Consider the following 22,495-nt stretch of genomic DNA (forward strand, 5'->3'; position numbering starts at 1 on the left):
TTCTATTCTATTCTATTCTATTCTATTCTATTCTATTCTATTCTGTTCTGTTCTATTCTATTCTATTCTATTCTATTCTATTCTGTTCTGTTCTATTCTATTCTATTCTATTCTATTCTATTCTATTCTATTCTGTTCTGTTCTGTTCTATTCTATTCTATTCTACTCTATTCTATTCTATTCTATTCTATTATGAAAGTGGATTTATACTCCACGCAATTGGTCAGCCACCTTTGGACGTCCAGTGTGTAGAATTTAAAGACATCTAGCAGTGAGGTTGTTGACTTTAACCAAATGAAAACCTCTTGCCTCATCCTATCGTTCCAAACTTGCAGGAGAACCTACAGTTGCCACAGAAAACACAAAAGGCCCTCTGTAGAGCTACTGTTAGGTTTGTTTGTTCTGGACCACTGTAGAAAGGTGGCTGGGGCAACATTATGGGATCTTTCTAAAGGTTCATTCTTATAAATACACAATGCTTTTATTTTTCAGTAATTATATGCTTTTGACAACTATGTATATTGAATTCCATTTCTGCCAACTGATCCCTTTAATTTCTACACACTCAAGCTTTAGTTTTTGAACTACGGTGTCTATAAAAGGTATCATTTATTTCACATTTTCTATTTTAAATATTTGACATTAATTCATTTGTAGAAATCCTTTCTCACTTTGACACGAAGGAGGCTTTTTTGTTCATTCTTGTCACAAAAATAAAGCGAAATTAGATCGACAATAAAAGGGGGGATTTCTACTTTCTATAGGCACTGTATAGTTACTGTCATCTGTCGTAGTTATATTTCCCACATTAGCTTTGTTTCATTTTGTCATTTACATTTTGATATTGAATAACTTGGACTGAGGTCTTAGTGAAACAATTCACACCATATAATGCTACATCCCCTTTCCTCATTACTGAATAGGAGATGTGTTCATGCTGGGGGGTTGTTCGCAGTGACACGCAGCAGCAATTGAGCTGATCAGAACCGTTTCAGTGGAAATTTCTAGATTTGTGTCCCTGAACTGCAGCAGACTTCTGAGTCTTTCTTCAAGTCCCTTAATGTCATTTTCACTCTCAACAGCAGCCAAAGTCGACCAATCGCAGCCCAGAGTGTCACCATGTGGTTCGTCTGTAGCAACAGTAACCCTGAAGTGTAATTACATTTTTTAGGAGGCTATCTGGGGGGATTCATGCAGAAGCTGTGTAACTATGCCAAGCCCCTTAAGGCACCAACATAAATCAAATTTTAGAGTATTATAGCCAGAGAGGTGACAAATGCAAATATATATATTTTTTTTTTTTTTCACAGTGGCACTAAAGCAGTCATAAAATCTGAAGAGGTTGCCCTCTTCTGTGCATAGATGTGTTCATAAAATGTTGCATGTATTATGTATTTTTAGGCTGTAAGACTTCATGTTACAAAAAAAGTTTAGATTCCAGCCTCAGCAAGAGAAATATCAACAAGATAAAACATTAAAGTTTATCGTCTGTGGACCAAGAACATGCCGATTACATCTTATAGAAATCTACTGCTTAGTTTCTGATAATTTGTGCACAAAGTTGACATTTTGGTCTGAATATGGGCTGTGGAAAATGGAAAGGCTTCATGTTTGATAAATGTGTTTGGTAAATGTCACGGTAACGTGCTCATTGGATTTTGATATTATGATAAGATCAGAGGGTCACCAAACTGATTAGATGTTATTTCCTCAGGACCGTGACTATCCATGGCATATTTCAAGAGACATTTTGCTTTGGAATGAAACAAAAGAACCAAGATTGACATCTACTGTACATACATGGCCCTGAATGGGCCAAAAATAATCTGAGCTGAGCGTGAAACACAACATTAGAAACTTCTCACCTGTACAATGTCTCTTTCTGCCAACTTCCCCCGCGAGGAAATTCTGATGTCGTCACCATCCAGCTCCACCATGGCTACAGAGAGAGAAGGTTTTATTAAAAATTAATCTCTTGTATGACTTGGTGTCCAAAAGGTACACATGTTAATCAAAACACCAGCCTGGGGGGGAAGTGTTCTCATTCTGTGCGTTGACCAGACTCTTAAAAGTACAATAGTTGTTATTCTCTTGTGGAAAGTCAGAGCTGCCGGAAAGTCTGCAAAGTCATATTTCTCTCCTGGCAAACTTTAGTTAGTATTCTCACCATCAAACTCAGCTTGGCCAACTCCAACAATGATGATCGACATGGGGAGTTTAGCTGCCTGTCATGAACAAAGAGAACAGACAGTCAGTTGTCACTCACATGCCTGGAATGTGATATTTTCCGTATAAAAAAAAAGGACCCCAACATCAGAGATTTTATCAGAGCATGCAGGGGTTACATTTCCAATTATGTGTCTTTTTCAGCCGATACACATGTCGCACTGCAAAGTCAGTATTAACTTGCAAGAGCAGATCCCCCGAAAAGCCACAGGCAAACAAAAATAAAGGATAAGATGAACGTGAATTATACATAGCATCATAACAGCATCCTGACTGTGTTTCACATCACATTTTCTTGCACAGTTTTTGTTGTCAAGGGACAAAGAGAAAACAAAAAAATACATTATTCAAGTCAGGGACTTCATGGCATACATCAGCCAGTATTTTCGCTAACAACTACACAGAGTACACATTTTACAGTTTTACAACGTAGAATGTTATCCCAGTTGAAGTACACAAGGTTACACAACGTTCGTGCAGTTTGTAGAAATCCTACACACCTCCCTGAGATTAATTATTCATGACTTTTGCTTATAGAAATGTTTCAACTTCTATTAATATCAGAACAAAGATGTCCTGCCTATTCGAAACAAATGTTAAACCTACATAATAAAGGTTTCATAAGGGTCATCAAATGAACACTTTGTGGCGTAGGGGTTACTGTGCTGCACCATATCAGACCTCAGCCCTGATGTGCAGCATGTGAAAGCTCTGGGATGGATGAATGATATATGCTTGTGGTAGAAATGCATTTACAGGGGTAAAAGTAGGTCAGCTTTCCTGGAAAAACCTCCCGAGAGGAGAGGCCTGTCACAGATAGGAGTAAATAGACTAAGAAGGACCACCAACCCCCCCTCATTCATGGTCTCTATCATTCCTCTCCCTCCGTCTCGTTTCCCATTTTGTCTTTCCCTCCACTCGGCTCATTTCTCATGACCGTCTTCCTCTCACACAAAAATACATTTTCTGTGTGGCCCTCTTCTAGCAGGTCAGAGCCCACAAGCATATACCTATAAATGCCAGACCGGATTGTGTATCCAGAAGTGAATTATTCAGTCTACACCATTTGTTACTTTGCCTGTACTGTAAAGTCACTCAGGGGATCTCACTCCATCAGTCTGTCTGCACTCAAACGTCCTCCTTTCTCACAGCACACAACCACAATAAACATACAGAGACTCAGTAGGTTCATTTCATTTAATATTAAGTAACTATAGAAACACTTAAAGGCATTTGACCCTTTGACCAAGAGGATTTGACGCCTAAATAATTTTATTTTCCGGCAGATAGATGTTTCCACAGCACATGCAAGAATCTGATTTGTCCAGTATATTTAATTCATATCTTAAAATCCAATTTTCTTCTTGAAATGAAGGTTTTATTGGGGAGCATTACTGCATATGTGAGAAGTGTTATGCGAGTCTACAACTACAAGTTTAAAAATGAAAAGAACAAAAAAAAAAGTGTGGAATAGAAGCATGACTAGAATAACACACCCAAACCTGTGATGAATTCATTGGTGGTAAATTTGCATTGTGGCGACTGCAGATGCCAGATTTTGGCAAGGACGGAGAGTAAATCAGTGGTTCTGCTGCATCAGTTTGGATCCTTTCTGGTGAAAACAAACTGACTCGTGATGTCTGACAACTTCATAGGAGCCGTTAAACTCTGAGTTGTTTTCTTCCCCTGCACCAACTTCAAGGTTAGGTCATCATTTCATTCTGTCCGTATCACATACTCTGCATCAGCTTGTTCCATTTCTTCATTGCAGCTATAAAAAAGCCATAAGAGGACACTGAGGGAAAAATCCAAACCTAAGACTTCATGTTTTTTCTGAAGCACCATGACATCAAATGAATATATTTTAGATGTCTCCTGGTATATTTCCCCTAAATCAAACCCAACATTTTGGAAATCTTTGGAAATACTGTCTTTGGGTTTAAATGAAGGGTGGCTGTAGAACACGAGTGTTTACAGCTTTCACTCTGAATAATTCATTCAACGTAATGTAAACTGCTGGCTTGATTAAAAATTCTGTAAACAAAAAAAGAAACATAATTTAACAAAATAAATAAATTCAGTATCTCTTCTTGTTACAATGTGTACAGGACACGTAGTTTTTTAATTTACTTTCCTATTTTTAATTTACGCTTCCAAAGTTGGCCAGAGAGGTGAAAGTTTAGCCTTTTCTGATTCAGAATGAATAAACTCTACCAAATGAAGCCCCTTGAGTCTTCCAGAAACTTTAAAATATTCATGAAATTACTGGTGAGCCAGTCTTGCATCCAGACATCAAATTGACAACTGCAGACTTAATCTAATACCTGCATACAAATTAATTTATGGTTTGGTAGACCAGGTCAGACAGACAGTCTCTTTTATAATTTACGATTCCAAAATGATATCTGGAGCTTAAAGGAAAAACATCAAAGGACGGCACTGCAGTTTGTATTTACCCCAGAGGCTGTTCTGTTGGCTATGTGAACATATTCGTCACTGAAGGTTTAAGCTGTGCTGGTTTTAAGGAACAAGGAAATCAGAATAAACATTACAGTACAGTTTGGCCATTAGCACTACTAGTGAAATTAGCAGCCAATCTCTGCTCTGTGCAATATTTAAAAATAGCTCCAAAGACTCAGGACAGCATGTAAGAAAGAAAATGATGCCGAGATGAGTTTTGCACATAACTCCTTGTTTAGGATTCATCTCTCCAGGGCAAAGGCTGAATGCAAGCAGGCCGTCCAGTCTTTAGCTCTGCGGGTAGAGGAGAGAGCAGCCAGGTGCAGGAGGCGGCAGCAGGTTCAGGCTGAGCAGCAGAGTGCAGAGCAGCAGACAAGATCTTAAAAGGAAGGTGTGGCTGTTCGAATGGTTTGACTAACAGTCGCAAATTCCCTTTAAACCCAGTCTGCTGGGGGTCAGAACACTGTGTTGCCGTGAGTGTCGACGAAGCCAGTCGATTCCAACCACAGGTGAGCTGCAGTGTTGTCAGGACACAGCAAATATGCAGCAGGCAGCACAGGAATCAAACAAACACAGTCAATTCTAACATAAATTGACAAGCTGGCGCCTCAGTTAGCGTACCGGTTAGAGACCCTGCCTCTATTAAAGTGAACCTATTGGCCTGAGAGTGAATCTCAGCTGAGCCCCTCAGCCTCCTGAGGGTTTCAATAAGAAGGAGAAATATTGGACAAACAGAGCATCCGAGCACAGGGGGTTGAGACAAGTGGAGCAGAAAACATCCCATAAATCCTCAAATCTAGTGCTACTGGCTTATAAACCCTCAAAGTAACAGAAAGCCTGAGAGCAGTGCCATTGTAAGATAAAAAGGACCTGCAATGCCAATGGCCTGCAGAGCCAAAGAGGACGGGGAGAGGAGTTAACATCTCTTGGCTTGTGTCAGAGCAGCACTTACATTCACTATGGCCTCCTTGGTCTGAGCCATGTCTGAAATCACACCGTCAGTGATGATGAGCAAGACGAAGTATTGAGATCCGTCCTGCTCCGCTGCTGCATACCTGGATGAAAGAAATCATCAGTAAAACGTTGGGACAGATGCAGACAGATGACATATACATGGGCTTACATAAAACTCTGAGACTGGCCTGATAGAAGTAACTACCGTGTCAGCGTCAACACATGAGAAAACAGCATCCCTCAGAAACAAACTGCCCCTCTGCTCAGCATGTGACACAGAAGTTTAACATAGGCGTGTAAAGCAGTAAAGTGTGTTGTGTAGCTCCTCATGTCTCAGAGGTCTATCCAGACACTATTACGAAACCCATCAGAGACACCACAGTGAGTGTGGCCTAGTTTCAAACGGCCATCGCTGGCTGCTCTATGAATAATTTATTAAACTGTTTATGCAAGTGCAGCAGTCTTATTCTTTTAGAACATTATTGATTGCCGAGCACTCATTTGACCAGACTTGATGAGCGAGAAAAGGGAAAAAAAAATGTGGTGGATCATCACGGGAGCCAAGGACAGGTCGGAGGTGAGCCCTCGCTCTCGCCTTCAGCCTGGTAAATTTGACATTTTAATCAAAGAGCGTGCCCAGTCAGTGACAACAGCAAGAGCGATGTCTGGTGTTTAAGAGATTAAACATACATTTGTCTTCCTCACTTGCCTCCCAACAATGCGGAGCAGAGTCACCGGAGACGGTGGAGCATTAACGCCAAGTAGTAACTGTAGCGGCAATCCTGTATTATAGATCTCTGTACACATAGAACTGGCGTGTTTAAAATATTAACCATTTAACAGCCTACTGTGCAGTTAGTATACAGTATGCATAATACATCAACACCTTTCACTTCTTCAGCAGCATTGCCTGCTTTCATTAATTAATCAGCTCTCAGCTTGTGATGCGGTGAAAATCTGAACTGAACCGAACGCAGCTACTCAAAAGAATTGCTTGACCTGCTCGGCATCTAATGCTAAGTGCTGTTTTTGGTCAGGTAAATAGCCATTTCAATCCTTTCATGGCTGCTTTTTAAGATGACCTGTTTCACTTATTCTGGATGGTAAAGCATCTCTCAAGGCCTTCACCATCTTTGTGAATAAGTGTTTTACTGCGCTCATAGTTACTCTGCACCCTTCGGGCATGAAGCGACTGTATGAAGTGTAATTTTATAAATACATATCCATTTGCTTTCAGCCGGGACTATTCCCTGCCATAATGCGGCATTTTTATTAAGCAATAAAATCCTTAGAGGGACTTTTAGTTATTATTAATTTTTATTCCTTGAAATCTTGAAAAAAGGTCTGCAGGGGACTTTTATCTTTTAGGGGATTTTTTTTTTGGTGGATTTTAAATGGAACTGATTTAAGCTGCAGATCTTGCTTCCAGTTTTCTCAGCACTCAACACACACAATATTAGTCTTGTCCTCAATTTCTAAGTATCACTACATCATTGAAAACTCCATTCATTTGTTGCAAGATAAATTGTCATGGTGTAACTGTTATAAAAAAAAAAGAAAGGAAGAAAAAGGTATGTACATTAGGAAAACCTAATATATTATAGTTCAGGTGTATAGTGCACAAAACTGAGTCTGAAGGTAGGTCAAAAATATTTAAGTCCAAGCCAAGTTTGAGTCTGAGAGTCAAGTATTTAAACACAGTGTGAAACAGTGCACACCCGTGCCTTAATATAACAATTCTACAATTGTTTCTACTATGACATGATCATTTTTCAAGATTTTTTTGTCTTTATTATAGGGACAGCTGATAAGAGACAGAAATAAAAGACAAAAATGAGAAACGAGGGACAGATAAGGAAAAACATGCAGCAAAGTGGCTGAATCTAAAGCCAGGCCACTGCACTAAGAGCTCAGTCTTAATGTACAGACTCTACCAGGGGAGCTGCTGGAGACCCCAAGATCATCATTTCCAACACATCATGTCTGCTGTTTAGCTTTTCAAATCATCTTGTGCACGTAGTCCATTTGCTATGACAGGAAGGTTGTCATGGGGCATTAAAGCACGTGGTGCCCTTTGGATTGAAGCTCATTTACTGAATAGTGCGACTCAGAAACACATGTCACGGACGACTACATGACATGAAGCCATTTACAAGTCCCCTGCCAGTCACGCCATCTTAGCTTCCTACTTTGACCATATTATACGTCTAAAAAATAATGTAGCAGCTGAACTCTACAGAATCAGGGCCCCACATACGCCTGATTACCATTTCTGTTCATCTCAGCCTGGCAGCTGATTGTCTCTCTTCCCTTTATTAGTTCAGCTCAATTCACAGAGAAACCATCACTCACTGTCTTAAAACCTCTGATGGCGCGGCTGCCTGCTGAAGATTATTTACAGACTGACTTTCAAAGAAAAGCGCTCTGTGCTCTGATATATTCTCCGGGACAGATGTTTGTGTTTGTACCTTGCCACGTGATTAACAACAGGAGCGAAGTTGGTGGGTCCATACAGCTGAACCGTCTTAAGGCTTTGATGGTAAGCTTCAAGAATCCCCTCCATGCCGTTGCAGTACGGGTTCTCAACGTTGCCATTCTTAGAAGCAAAAACAAGAAAAACATGAATTACACAGAACATAATAGTTATTTAGCAGTGCTGTGTCAAACTACAGTGAGTTAAACTTGTAATAATTGGATATTTTGGTTACTTTGGAGCAGCAGAAACAAGCTGTGACCACTGGCATATTGTCACCAAATTTTCAGTTTCTATGGTGAACTTGTTAGCAAACAGTTGTTTATTTCCACATCCAGCATTAAAGAGCAACACTGTCACTGCCTTAGTAATTTTTCAGTCCACTTAATACGCATTTATACTAAACAAAAACAAAAACATAAACACAGCATTGTAGAATGTATATTTTATTTGATTCTACCCAGTCTTTGTAACATATGGGAGCAAGTATGTGTTGTTCCAACATGTGTTTTCTCTACAACAGAATGGATGTCATTAAACAGCCAAGTTACGACTATATTGGAAATGATAACGGGCAGAGTGAGAGCAGGGTGTTGGACCAGAATAACAAATGGGCAACAAGCGTGTCCACTCTTTGCATCACGTAGTGCCACATGTCTGTGTTGCATAGTCAATGAGGTTGTTGTTGCTGCTTGTGGATGGTTTTTTCCGACTCTTCCCAAAGGACTTGGTGAAGTTGATGGACATTTTAGGAGAGAGGATCATGTTGTCAGACATCCAGAGCATATTATGGCAGATTGTGTGTTGTCTGTTTATTAGACAACAAATGGTGGCATTGTGGACATTAACATGTAGCTCTAACTGACATTCAATTCAGTTTTATTTGTATAACGCAGTTTACAACATACGTCATCACATAGCACTTAACATGTTAAGGTATAGACCTTACACATTTAAACAGAGAACCCAACAATCCAAAGAATATCAGGATTTAAAGTTCAGATTTGGTGAATTTTCTCGATGGAATGTTAAAGCTGATTAGTTCAAGAACCGTCTCTGTCAGGGCCTGTTGGATGATTTTATGTTTCATTGATGTGTTGTTTTTGAATAAATGTTCCTTCAGTAACCGGTTCTGACATGCCAACATCCAACATGCCAACAGCAGCTTTCGTCTTTCTCTTATCATCTGTGGCATTGTGCCATTTGAACAAAGCTGTAATTTAAGGATAGTCATGTGTCTGTAATGGTCACACCATCTGATCACTGTCCTTTAAAGCCACACCTGATGATGGTGTGGCTTAATACAAAGGTCAAGAGTCTGTCCCCAGTTAAACAACTCAAAAAACCTTTTGTGCACAATTGGATCATTTTTAGCCTTTTCCAACCCCAACAATAAAAGTTAGATTTTTAACCTTTTTTCTAGGTCAGAAAAGGAGACTATTTGCGTGCTGCTTTTATGTTTTTATTCAGTGTAACATCCACCTACTCCTAAGGGAAATACGTGTCTCTTGAGCTGCTAAACGCTTTGCTGTGTTCACCAGTTAGAGGTTAACCGTCTGCTGCTTGATGCCGCGCTGGTATTGTCTGATGAAACAAAACCAGTGAAGTTTCAGACTGAAGAGCTTCACGATGCTCAAACTTGTTTTAAAACTCTGTAATTCTGACTTAAGAGAGCAACTTCAAAGCCACTTTTTGGACATTATCACATTGTTTTCAGATTGTCATTTGATTAAAACTACAGCCGCTTTAAGTAACCTTCACCACACTGAATGCAACTAACTGCTTTGTATACCCTTCCTGCTACATGTATTTAGCTGAGAGAGGGAGTACCTAGGTGGAACCAAGACCATATAAAACCCTGAATAAAGCATCTTACAAAAATAGAAGCCAACTATTTACATAAATACGCTTTCCTCTAAATAATTCAATATTCTCAATGCAATTATGCAGATCAGCAATGCGTCTGCCTACCTCCCCTCTTTGGATTTCTCCTGGAGCACTTAGGATTGTGATTGGGCCTCGCTCACTCTTTTGACAACCAGGGAGACTCGAGTGCTTCCATTGTTTTAATTAGCTTAGCACATTTGCCGCAGAAAAGAGTAAAACTAAGTTTACGTCACAAAATACCGGTTCTAAGTTCCGATCAAAGTTGACTAGAGTTTTTTTTTCCACACAGGCAGGATGTTCAGCCTCCCTGTGCTTCCTCAGCGACAAACCATAAAATAATGTAAAATGAAGAATCAAACGCCAATACATACAGTTTAAGAATCCTTGAACTAATGTCTCTGCTCCATGTAAAGGCACCTCTGGTCTCCATACAGACAGCGGTTTAACTTCTACTGCTAGATATTTGTTTAATTAGAGGGGACTCGATGCTCCCATTTCAGTAGCCATGCAGCAGCTTGATATGTTCCCACACATGCTTCTCCTCCATAAAACATACAGTGCAGAGTTTCTCTTTGAGGGCTGAATGACATTTTCCAAAAAAAAAAAAAAAAAACACTTTCTGCCCCCAGAGATGTGCTTCTCAAACTTTGCTTCAAAGGTTAGGTTCCTCAGCTACAGGGCAAATTTCTAACCAAACATGTGAGAAGTATTTCACCCAGGACGGAAACTTTACTTTTAAACCCACTTACATGACTACGGCATGAAAGAATGCGGCTTCAATTATATGGTGAGATGAATCTTAATTTGCAAATTTTAATGGAAACATGGAGTGATGCAGACGTTACCCTGTAGACACACTCCTCATTAGGCTGTACTATGCAGCAGCCAGAGCACATTAGCTGGCTGAGAGAAGCTAAATTGATTTAAGAATCCTTCAGCCTTACAGAACCTAATTTGCACTATAAAAGGTAAATGGAATTCAGTCAGAATTATGCATGTCAGAGATACACAGGGGTGGCATTATTCTCAAAATGCACACATCCATACTGCTAAAAAAAAACATACTAACGCATACATGAAAGGAGATAAACACGCAAATGAATAAACTCTACAGGGAGGGCCGAAATCATCTTCACATGGACTTTCATTCACTTTATCTAAAATTCTCATGCCGAATTACAGCTTCATAATCTGATAGTTTACTCACCAGTGGAAACTCGTGGGAAACCCTCCCATCAGGGGGCAGCTTAGCACCAAATCCCAGAGCTGGAAACATCTTATCGCTGTCATAGTCCTGGATGATCTCCCCAACAGCCTTCAGGGCCATGGCATAGGCATTCATCTGGTAGGGGTTCATGTAGTGTAGTGAAGTGGACTGGGATGGATTTCCTTTCAAGACAAGTGGAGTCAGAGTCAGCGATGCAAACCAGCACAGTGAGAGCGAACTGACAGCAGGAGAGAAATGAGTGAACCAAAACTAAAGTGGATGTCTCGAATCAGAGGTGGGGCTCAACCTGCCTTATTAGCAGTACCGGAAATCTGCAAAAATTTTGACGGCTGCTGCATGAGGATAAGAGCACATTAATACTTTCTGTTTTAAAGTTCCTGGATTCTCTTTAATACTTGGAATAAATCAGTCAAAATATGACATGCAGGATATCAACGCAGCTCATTTTGAGCAGAGATAATAAGACACCTTCAAGGGTCAGACTGAACGGATCTACGCTACCTAAAGACGGGTTTTCTTATGACAAGGACCTCATGCTAAGCCCATGTTGGACAACCACAGTAATAATCTGCAACACTACATCTGCTAAATTTGGGTTTAATTACACTGAGAAAGGTACTTAGGATGAGACAAGGCATCCATATTTGCTTGGTATAAGGTGCCATGTATATATATGTCAGAGCTTTCACAAACATGTAATTTACCGAGTTTTAACAAATCAGAAACTTGTAATTACGATAACTTTGATGTGACATGAATGTGACATTAGAGGAAGTCTTTCGGGGGGGATTAGAGCAACAGCATAATAGATTTTCCATTCCATTCAATCAACTTTGATTTAAATGTTTTAATTGTTTCTGTCTCAAGCATTTCTTCATTTCTGTAGATCCTTCATTTGAACATCTCATCACACCTCATAATTTGCTTCTTTTTTTTTTTGTTACTTTGCTAAATTCTCTCAACAATCACTGCTGTTGCATTCTCTCTATCAAGTTTAGCATGTCAACATTTCAATAAAACTTCTTTAACAGCAACAAAAAAAAAGAGAGAATGTCACAAGTATGGAAAAAACTCCAGCCCCTCTTTGATTCATGGAAAATGTCACAGTCATACATTGGATGACAAATGGAAGCACAGCAGGCTAATGGTAGTCGAAACACTCACCATTTGATGCCGTGAAATCAATGGCCACTGTGAAGTGAATCTGAGTCCTGAAACAGATGAATAGAGAGGAAAAAGATGCTGTTAGCAAAAGAGAGGCAGGAAAACTGCAGTTTTAATGAAGCTCTCCCAGGTTTCAGCATGATCCCTGCTCCTCTGCTCTGAGGAGATGGAACAAAACTCAAACTCCTAACAGTGGCGATAACACACCTTCACTGTCAACTTTCACAGCTGCTGCAACATCTAGTCAAGCCGTTACTACTACAGTCCTAAAACCGAGAGGGTGGTACATACAGTACTTATGGTCGAACTGTATCCCCTCTTCTGATCTGTGAATCTTACTTAAAGATTTAACACCACAGTGGCAAAAACAACAAACACATCCTGCAAAATTTAGAGGAAATGATAATGGCACTGTTATTTCCCAAATGATTCCCACAAACATGTAATGAGATGCTGCAGCTGGCTGAATGATTAACGTCACACTGGGAAAAGATGTATGAACACAGCACGAGAGCCGCGAAAAAGAAAAACCCTCGCTCGTTGTTTTGCCACAATTATGCACATTTACCACAACCTCCGTCACGTTCGTCTACATTGTCTTCGTTCAACCTGGTCACTATGTGTGATCAATACAAAGCTGGAGGTCTTCCAGTCACCGCCTCAAGGCTGAGAAAGCCACCCTATAACATTTCCAGAATCTATTGGGTGTTTTTTATTCATGAGCCCATAATGATAGCCAAAGCCTTGAAAAGAAGCTAAACACGGCCTAACTAGTCTCCGCTGGATTTGCCTTTTTTTCCCGAGAGAGACAAATGAAGAGCGAAGGAAAGGGGAGCTCAGATCAAAGTGTGTGCTCTTTCATTGTGATTAACACTGATTGCCTCTTCTTGACTTCACCTCCATTCAGAAAATTCCCACAAGCACAGTCTCGGAGATAATGGCGACTTCCTCCTGGGGAGACTCTGACCTCAGCTCATTAATCAGCATTGAACCGGACTGCTCAGCTGACAAAGGGGAATTGTTACGGTGGCATGCTGTTCAATTTGTAAGTCTCTGCTGATTTATGTGGTTAGTTTTGAATGTTTGACTAGAAAAGCGGGCTGGTGACTTAGAGTTGAGGCCGACTGCAGGACAGAAGGAAGTGACACGTGACAAGTTTCAAATTGCCAAACAGATCATTAAACAGAGGTTCATCCTTTGACATTAACTGCTGAAGGCTGCCACACACTATGATTTATTTTAGCTGCATGATTGCAGGGACAAGTGCACAGCAGTGTTCTCCTTCCAGTTAGTCAATTAATCGCCAACTGTGATAATCAATGAACTTCTTTTCTTTTTTTTCTTTTTTTTTTATTTCCAACTTTTCAAATATGAGGAGTTGCTGCTTTTTCTGTTTCATACAATCTACAGTCGTCCTCAAATGTATTCATACCCTTCCATTCAAGAAAAGGCAAAATTCACAATAGTCACTCAAATAACTAGAAACTGAAAAAAAAAGCCAATAATAACAATAAAAAAAAAAAAGCTCAATTATAATTTAGTGAAATAAGACATTGCTTTTCATTGCAATTCATTACATTTTTATTTATCATGAATTTTGTCGATTTAAACTTATTTCAGTGACAGCTGTTTTTTTCCTTCTTTAATGGGAGGGTATGAATACATTTGAGGACCACTGTAAGTACATCTGAGTTTTGGACTGTTTGTCTTTTTAAAAAGTTAATGCTTAGCTAAAGATATAAATAGTTGCCATATTAGCAATCAAACAAAATTAAATTTAAATAATTGTTATCTCTAGCTTGTCAGTTGACACAATAGAAGGTATTTAATCACCTGTAACATACCTGATGCATTGTGTTGTGTATATATAGTGAGCAGACAGGAGGGAGATTGGTCTTTCCAGAGGAGGTTTTACAAAAGAGCACTTCACAGTTCCCCATAATTACAGTGTAGATTAGACAGATACTGAGGCTTTCAGCAGGTCACTGAGCTTCTCCGTATCCTTTTCATGCTGACATTTATTGGTACTTAATACCTAATGGTGGAAATCTTTGCAAATATATTAAAAGCTCAACATTTTCAGCCTATTATCTACAGCATCACATTCATATTTTAGGATTCCACTTGGCTCAATTGCCCATATCAAGGCTCAGGTAGTAATTAACATTTATTCAAGTTCAAGACAGTTGATGCATAGAGATGCATTTGAAACTTGCACTCGGCAGTGTGACCCCTGAACTCCGATGCATTACTACACCACAAACGTCACATGTTGCACATTAAACCGAGGTCCATATTTACGTCTAAGTCAGACATATTCTTACATTCACACAGATTGTATGAACTGTACACTCCAGAAAACACTCTCTGTATCTGTGATGTAGGTGCTGATAGCAAGTTCTCCGGTGTAACGTTGATGCATGAACTCAGCAGCAACAACGCACAAGCAGCAGGTAACATTGCCATGACAACAGTGTCAAAGACGGGAAAATAAGCCACAATTAAACCTCATTCATCCGGGGGCAGGATCGCTGTCAATAAGCCAGCATATTCAACATACACTGATGATTTATTTATCAATAGAAAATGTAATTCAAGCATTTGACTTCCTAATGCGTCGTATTCAAGGTACAGGCTGCGTCCAAGAACTTTTCTGAAGTGCCAATCACAGACCTCTAATTATTGTTTTCCTCTTATTTACCTCCATTCTCCTAAACCAAAAACTTCTCGAAAATCAAGTGTTTTATTTACTTGATCCTAACAATAGACAAAAAATATTTTATTTTCCACAGCCGTGATCTCTCACTGACATTAACCGTACTGTTGTTTGCGACGTGCAGATAAAATTTTTAAAGAAAAACACCGAACAAAATCCAGGACTTGATGTACTTGTCTGGTAATCAGGTTGTTCATTTTAAGGAATATATCAGTGGTAAAGTCTGCTTCCTACCAGAAATTAGCAGTATATGATTATACACTGGAGCATTTCATGTTATATTTAGACATCTATAACATGTCTTCTAGGAAAGAAACATTAAGCCCATCTAAACTAACTGCTGTGCAGCCTTTCGTCCTTTGTGGGGTTGGGATTAAGGCCTCTTATGCTCTGTATCTGTACAGTAGTTTTCCATTAGAGTCCACTGGTTTAACAGACTCAAGCCACTTTCTGTGATCCACTTTCTATTAGAGAAAAGTACTGAAATAACAAGAGCAACAGTTAATGGACACGCAGAGCTTCACTGCTGTCTGTGGCCTTTCTACAGGAACCGTTACATCTCTAAACAACATACGTCACTGAGCTAAGTGTTAGACGCTAAAAGTAAAGTGAAGATCCTCTCAAAGAAAATGCCAATAATACTTTTTATACAAAAAAAAGGAAAAAGAAATCAGTCACTATGGCGTGAGCCCTGTTTTCGAAAAGCCTGCAGTTGTGCTGGGATGTGTTGGACAGATTTAAATGAACCACTTCAACTGGTAACACAAAAAAATGAATTAAGTTGAGGTTAATGAGTAACATAAAAGCCACTGATGTCAAGTAGATGCACTGAAATCATTAACAACTGTTTAATTTCAAAACTTGCTGATGTTAGCTACCATGAACCTGAACTGTTCAGGTTGATCCTGTTTGAAGGAGAAATCCAGTTTTACAATTTCAAGTGAATTAAAGAGTTAACAGTTAAACTGACTTATATAATTTATATAAATTAAAAACACGATTTTATCATTAGTTGTATTGTTCTCTCCTTTTACACAGCCCTTACATACTGTTCTTATTTCATGTCAAATTTGCCCTGGACCATACGGTGAAGAATTCCCTCACAGTAAGTGTCTGTACCAAATTTTAAACTACAGATCTGTTTAGAATGTCTAAATAGTCTATGTCACATCAATAAATGTAAATAAAAATAAAAAAATACACATAAAACATGGCCTGTAGCGTTTCACAGTTTCAGGAGTCCCTAAAACCACCATTTTCCTTGATTTGACCCACACTGGTAGATCTAAAATCCATCTCAACAGCCTCAGTGTACACATATTTGTGGCACCTGTACAAACGTTTAAAATGAGAAATATTTTAGTGTTTGTATATTCTGGGTCACTAAAGGAAAAGTCACCAAATTTCAGGCTAAAAAATGACGTTTAGGGTAGTTTTACTGCTGTCAAATGTCAAAACGGGTCAAATGTGACTTGAAACAGTATGTAAGGGTTAATGGTGCTCCAAAATGATAGTGGTTGAGTTGCAACAGATAAAACTGAAAAAAGTCATGACATCAAACACACAATGCTAAAGGAACAGCAAACCTATTTTTTGCACTTTCACTGAAATGGCAAAACCAGTTTAAAGGAACTAAGTGTAATTTCATCTTGATGTAACCCACAAAAGTAAACGGCCATCACCAAAGCAGAAAGATCAGGGAGATTCAATTGAAAAAAGCACTTTTCTTCAACTACAGCTCAGATACATTCTTATAGTACAGTCGGCTGATTCAAGCCTCGTCCTTGGATCTCTGCTGTCTCGGTGTCTTGTCTCTCTTTACGCAATCCCAGTCTGACTCTGTGAATCCAACTCGACTGTGACTCTGGTTGTAAGTTTGGGACCAAGCAGATGCCTCCCTGACGGTTATTGTGTAATGAATAAGAATGTAAACACCTAAAGTGCCTCGAGCTCCTTCACAGTACTTTTGCACAGCAGGGATTTGTTTAAGCACTGAGTGAAAAAAAAAAATAAAAAATGAGACTCACAAATCAATATGGATCAATGTTGACTGATGCTGCAGTATTGTCTGTTTTGTAGGTTCTTCTGCAAACAACCAATGGCTGGTCTGGAGATGGTATTTTTATCCTCGCTATCTTCAAATCTATAGTCCTTGAGAGCAGGTTACGTTTCAGTCATTTTTCATTTTCTAGACACTTCTTTGAGTGATGCATCGCTCAATAGACTAATTTATGTATAATCATCATTTCCTACACTTGGCCAGGAGTTAATAAATCTGACACCAGCCTTTAAATGGCCTCACACAATCTGATTCAGTACACATCCTTCAGAACAGCCAGTCCAGTGATTCCCTTCGGCTTCACTGTGTCCTTTCATATCGCCGCTCAGCGTCTCCTCTTCTCTCCGTTTTGTTCTCGGCTGAAATGACAACTCCCCGACCAGTTTGTGCATCACCTTGAATTACTGCGGCATTTTAAAATAGCTAGAAATGTAACAGCGTCGTGTTGACTTTCCCCCCTCCAGTTAGACAAACACCATATGGCGGGAGTCTCTTTAATGTGAAATGCCTGCAGTCTTGGCATTGTATGTAACGTAAAACAGTGTGACAAAGAACTCACCTATAGTTCATCTCATCAGTATGTGTTGGAAATGGGCCAGTACAGACAGAATCGCTGGTACAGATTAGCACAGCGGTTTATTTGTAAGACGAAATGCAGGCAGATGTTCACGAGGATGTAGCTTTGGTTTCAGAGATGCAGAGACGCAGTGAAGATACTTGGCTGTCATGGATCTAAAGCAAATGCAGTCTAATTGTGTTTCTTCAGCTCTAAGAACGAGAGTAAGCTAGATGTCAGAAACACCTCTGTATAGTGCAGAACAGTTCAACAGCACCACAACCTACACGCTGCAAAGTGATGGTGAACCTAAATCAACACCTTACAGAGGTGTAATACAGATGTAATGGTTTTATTTAAACATGCAGAGAGGTTGGCAGTACGTCTTTCAGCTCTGAGCAGGTCTTTCTGTTCAAGCTACATGAAGCTTCAACAAATTTTACTAACAAAGGAAAGAAGCCTGGGAAGAAAAATATCAAGTACCTCAGATCTTTGTTCTTCTGGATTGTGGTGGCGGAATATAATCAAGCAAAGAATATCAAAGTAATGTTTGCAAAAGTGGGATTCTGAGAAGTGAGGGGGCAGAAAAACAAAGTAAAATAAAGGTCAAGGAGTTCAACACTGCACTGTAAAAGAGATCTGTACATGTTTGTCATTTTTCCACCTATTTCACAGATTTTTCTCTTGTTTTAAAACCTAAAAATAATCAATACATTTACAGAAACAGTGAATTGTGACTGTGAACTTACATGTTTAATGTAAAATGACATTTTACGTTACAAAAAAAACCTGTAACGTCTAAATCACCACCCTCAAAACAAAGATTGTTGACTTTCTTTTACATTAATTTACATTAATTTGCAGATATATCATGATTTCTCAGATGCTTCCTGTTTTTTTGTTTGTTTTTTTTTTAATGTAAATAAGATTTTTACATGACAAAAAAATCCTTCCAACTTCTGGATATCCCGCCTCCCACCAAAAAAATACATTTTTAAAGATTATTGATTTTTATTTTTGTTGTTTTTGACATTAAAAAAAAACTTAAAATAATTTTCTGATATGTTGTGATTTTACAGATGTTTCTTTTTTTACTTAAGAATTGAGATGGTTAAATTCAAGTTTCTTACAGTAAATATATTTCTAATTTGGGAAAATTCTGGTTATCATTATGGTTATTTTACTGTACTTTTGGCCTCCCAGCTGCATAATTGTGACCATTTTTGTATTTTTACAGTCTAACTGAAAGCAGCTTTGGCAGCATATGAACATTTTCAGCAACTCACATCTGAATTAGTGAGACTAGAGCGAGACTCTAAAAGGAAAATCCAGCAAAAACTACAAGAATTGATGTGGGCAAAGTGGGATTTTAAAAGCTTGGATATACAGTGTGTGGCAGTGACTGAAGTGAAATAACGATCAGGGAGTTCAGCACAAGCAAGACTCAGAGTGCAGAAAGCTGTCATGAGAGTTTCTGGTCGTGGTGATTCCCTGGATACCAGCGAACACAACGGTGTCATACAGGAATGCAAAGTGAAGTGTTCTGCTTCTGCGTCGCTGTGAAGCCAAACACCAACAGGACCAACAGTGGCCTGATATCAGAGAGAAACCTAACAGGTCAGCACACAGTAGCTGAAATCATTTAACATCAACAATGTCTGGCTTTTCTTTTTGCAAAGCTGAACAAATAACGAACCAGGCTGCTGCACTACAATATAACCTTGTAAAAGAACAACTGTCACCGCTGAGAAATACCTCTCTCTGTTTCTAATAATAAGCAAATATCAAAGGGCAGCGAAAGAAGAAGAAGACGAAGGAAAGAAATGTTCCCGTCAAAGAGCAATTTTACAGTCTGACCACAAAGCTAACCTAAATCAAATAAAAACGACAGTATCACTTTCTCCCATTTCAGGACAACAGGATATTTTTGGATGAAACTATTAAACCTTAATAAGATCTCAACACAATGGAGGCTCCACACGAGCCATTACACGGCTGATCTCACTGCAGATTTAATTTAAAAAGAAACATTTCAACATGCGATGAAAAGAATATAAATCTTTCATTAGGGGCTCTGAATCAAAGCCGCATGTGGCTTCTGGACTTTAATTACCTCTATTTGACTATATCTCTAGCCCCAACTGAAGGTTAATGAAAATGAATGAAAAACCAATTCGCAGTGAAACCAGTCAGGATGCAATGGTTGGTCTGGAGAAAGAAATTGCTTTTTTTTTTCCCCCTTCCACTTGAGGAATCATCTAAAATGCATCATGTTAGTTATCACCTGTTAGAAAAGGGAACACACATGAAAGGAGACAAATCAATGGCAGAGATCTAAAATATCCAATTTGTGTCTCAGATCAGTTTTTGTTATTTATTTATTATTATTTTTTACAGCCTGCCGCTCGGGCTCCCACTCATATTTCTCATCATCTGTCTGAATGACAGCGTTGGCAGGCATTCAGCTTCAGTCTTCTTTTTTATTTTCAGTTGCTTTTTATACATTTGTATGAGTTGAAGGGAAAGTCGTCTCTTTCACCCTGCAAGTACAGATGCCAGATCGAAACTGAGCGATCCGCAGAACAAACACTGGCTGCGCGCCCTGCCAGAAAGCCCACAAAGTGCATCTTTTGTTCGGTGGCGGCGTAAAGATTTAAACAAAAGTAGAATTAGATCTGATTGAGAAACATGTTTTTTTTGAGCAGCAACATCTGTTAATGGGAAGAAACGGTCCCACTGCACGTCAAATACGATTAAGCCGAAAGAAAAGCATTCATTACAGTAAATATTATGTTATGCGAGAGTTTGCTCACTTCGATAACATCTTATTCATCCGACTTAGCAATATTGTGAGCTGCCTGTTCCCCGAGACGCTATGAAATGAATTCACATCACACACGTCTAATAATTAGTGGAAGCATACATTTAATCTTCTTTGTTTGACCATCCCAGAGGAAATAAAAAAAGCCTTTAATTGCTAAAGAGGGTTTTCTCATTACTATAGAGCTGAGGTTTATTTTTTATAATGGGAAACAGTAGCAGTATTATTAATAATTACACTTATATAAACCCAAACTAACTTGGCCATTGTTCAGGGAAGAATAAGCTCAAAACGACGTTGCAGCTGCCTCAAGGTTTTCCAGCTTAATTGACCAAATCATCAGCTACTTTTCCTGAAGTCTCTTCAGTTCTGCATTATGACTCAGGGTGTGTCGTTTTTCCATGGATACAGTTAATCTTTTCCCATCATGAATAAGCAGCACTGTTTCATCCGTCCTCTGCCAGCACTTGTAATCTTGTTTGTTTTCTTCATCAAGTCTCTGCAATCTGCTCCGAGATGACAGTCTGTTAAATGCAGCATCTTCTAAAATTTTCCTTTTTCTTGTTTGGTAAATTAGGTCATTGATGAGGTGGGGAGTGAAATTAGAGACGTGAGTAAAAGCAGAATCTGTTGGCTTTTTGATATTTGATCTGCTTTGAAAAAAAAGCGCCAACAGCTAAAGTTAAAATACTTGGACAGACAACACTACAGGGAAATTTAGCTTTTTCAATCATTTATTCAGCAAAAATATCAATAGCTGTAATATTCTTCTGTGGCCTCAGAGGCTTGCGTTGCTCACTTCAGCAGAAATAACTTCTAGCAGGTGTTTTGTATAATTATTCCTCCAGACTCCTTGACACTCTTTCAGGTGAAATTCCTCGAGTTACAAGGTGTTTGAAGGTTTTCTTGCATCTACTACCTGTTTCAAATTGCCTCATAGCATTTAAATGGGTTTTTGTTCTTGACTAAAACATTCCTTAAGCTTCCATTTCTTCTTTTGGATTTACTCGTGTGCTGTATTGTCTCTTGAAAGGTCCACCTCTGGTTCTGCTTCATCTTCAAGCCCTCTTTGATGTGATATAGAATTCATCGTTACATTAATGATTGCAAGCTGCCAGTTTCTTGAGGCGGTGAAGCAACTCTGAACCGTGACATTTGCACAACCACAGTTGGTCCTTCTCCTGAAAAGCTGTCTTTGTTTTGGACCGAACACATGCACTGTGTCTGCGGCCAAACACGTCTTGTTGCAAAAAGTCCTGCTCTTTGCCTCCGTGTTTATCGACAATCTGTACTTTTGCCTGAATGTTCTTTTTGGACAGCGGAGGCTTTTCCCTGACACGTCTTCCATGCAGGTCAAATTCAAACAACCTCTTTTCGATTGTAGGCGCAGCACTTTGACACTAACAGCTGCAGAGTTACCTGCAGATTCTGTGATGAATTTCTGCGGTTTTCTTTGTGTCAAACATTCTGCTCCTGGACTGAATTTGCAGGGCCAGTCCTGGACAGAACGTTTTAAATCTACGCCACTTGTAGATGACTTTTCTCACAGTCAAATGATTTATTTAAAATAATGTGGATTCCCTTACCAGTGTCATAGGCACCCACAATTTCTTTTTCCTGAAGCCCTTAGAAAACTCTTTAGATCTTGATACAATGACACAGGAAAGAGAACAGCAGACTCTCAATGTCCAAAAGTTTAAATAAGACAGGTTCCAACTGTCTGAGGAGGTTTGAATCTCTTGGACCTACTCTGGAACTTCTGATTCTAGTTTTATGGATCTGAAGGTGCAGTAAATGTAAAGGTATATTTATTTTTTCATTGATTTCCATTGTTTTGTTGTTTTTATTTATTTTTGTGCTAAATGTCCATTTTTGTGTGTCATTAGTTTGATTGTATCACCTTTACTAGGCACAGTTTCCAAGAGGATCAAGTGTTTGTTGTTTTAAGAAT

General features: G+C 39.1%; 1 protein-coding gene across 1 annotated transcript in view; it reads right to left on the reverse strand.

Moving 5' to 3' along the window:
- The window catches only part of cpne5a (copine Va), a 78,298-nt gene that overhangs the window by 1,160 nt on the left and 54,643 nt on the right, over positions 1-22,495 (reverse strand). Inside the window, exons 14-19 of the mRNA XM_008296415.1 lie at positions 12,393-12,439; positions 11,208-11,389; positions 8,109-8,236; positions 5,639-5,741; positions 2,168-2,225; positions 1,866-1,939 (exon numbers count right to left, since the gene is read on the reverse strand). Of these exons, the coding sequence (XP_008294637.1) occupies positions 1,866-1,939; positions 2,168-2,225; positions 5,639-5,741; positions 8,109-8,236; positions 11,208-11,389; positions 12,393-12,439 (592 nt within the window). The remainder of the gene's footprint in view (positions 1-1,865; positions 1,940-2,167; positions 2,226-5,638; positions 5,742-8,108; positions 8,237-11,207; positions 11,390-12,392; positions 12,440-22,495) is intronic.

This window comes from Stegastes partitus, unplaced genomic scaffold (genome assembly GCF_000690725.1).
Source record: "Stegastes partitus isolate 25-593 unplaced genomic scaffold, Stegastes_partitus-1.0.2 Scaffold24, whole genome shotgun sequence".
Classification (NCBI taxonomy): Eukaryota; Metazoa; Chordata; class Actinopteri; family Pomacentridae; genus Stegastes; species Stegastes partitus.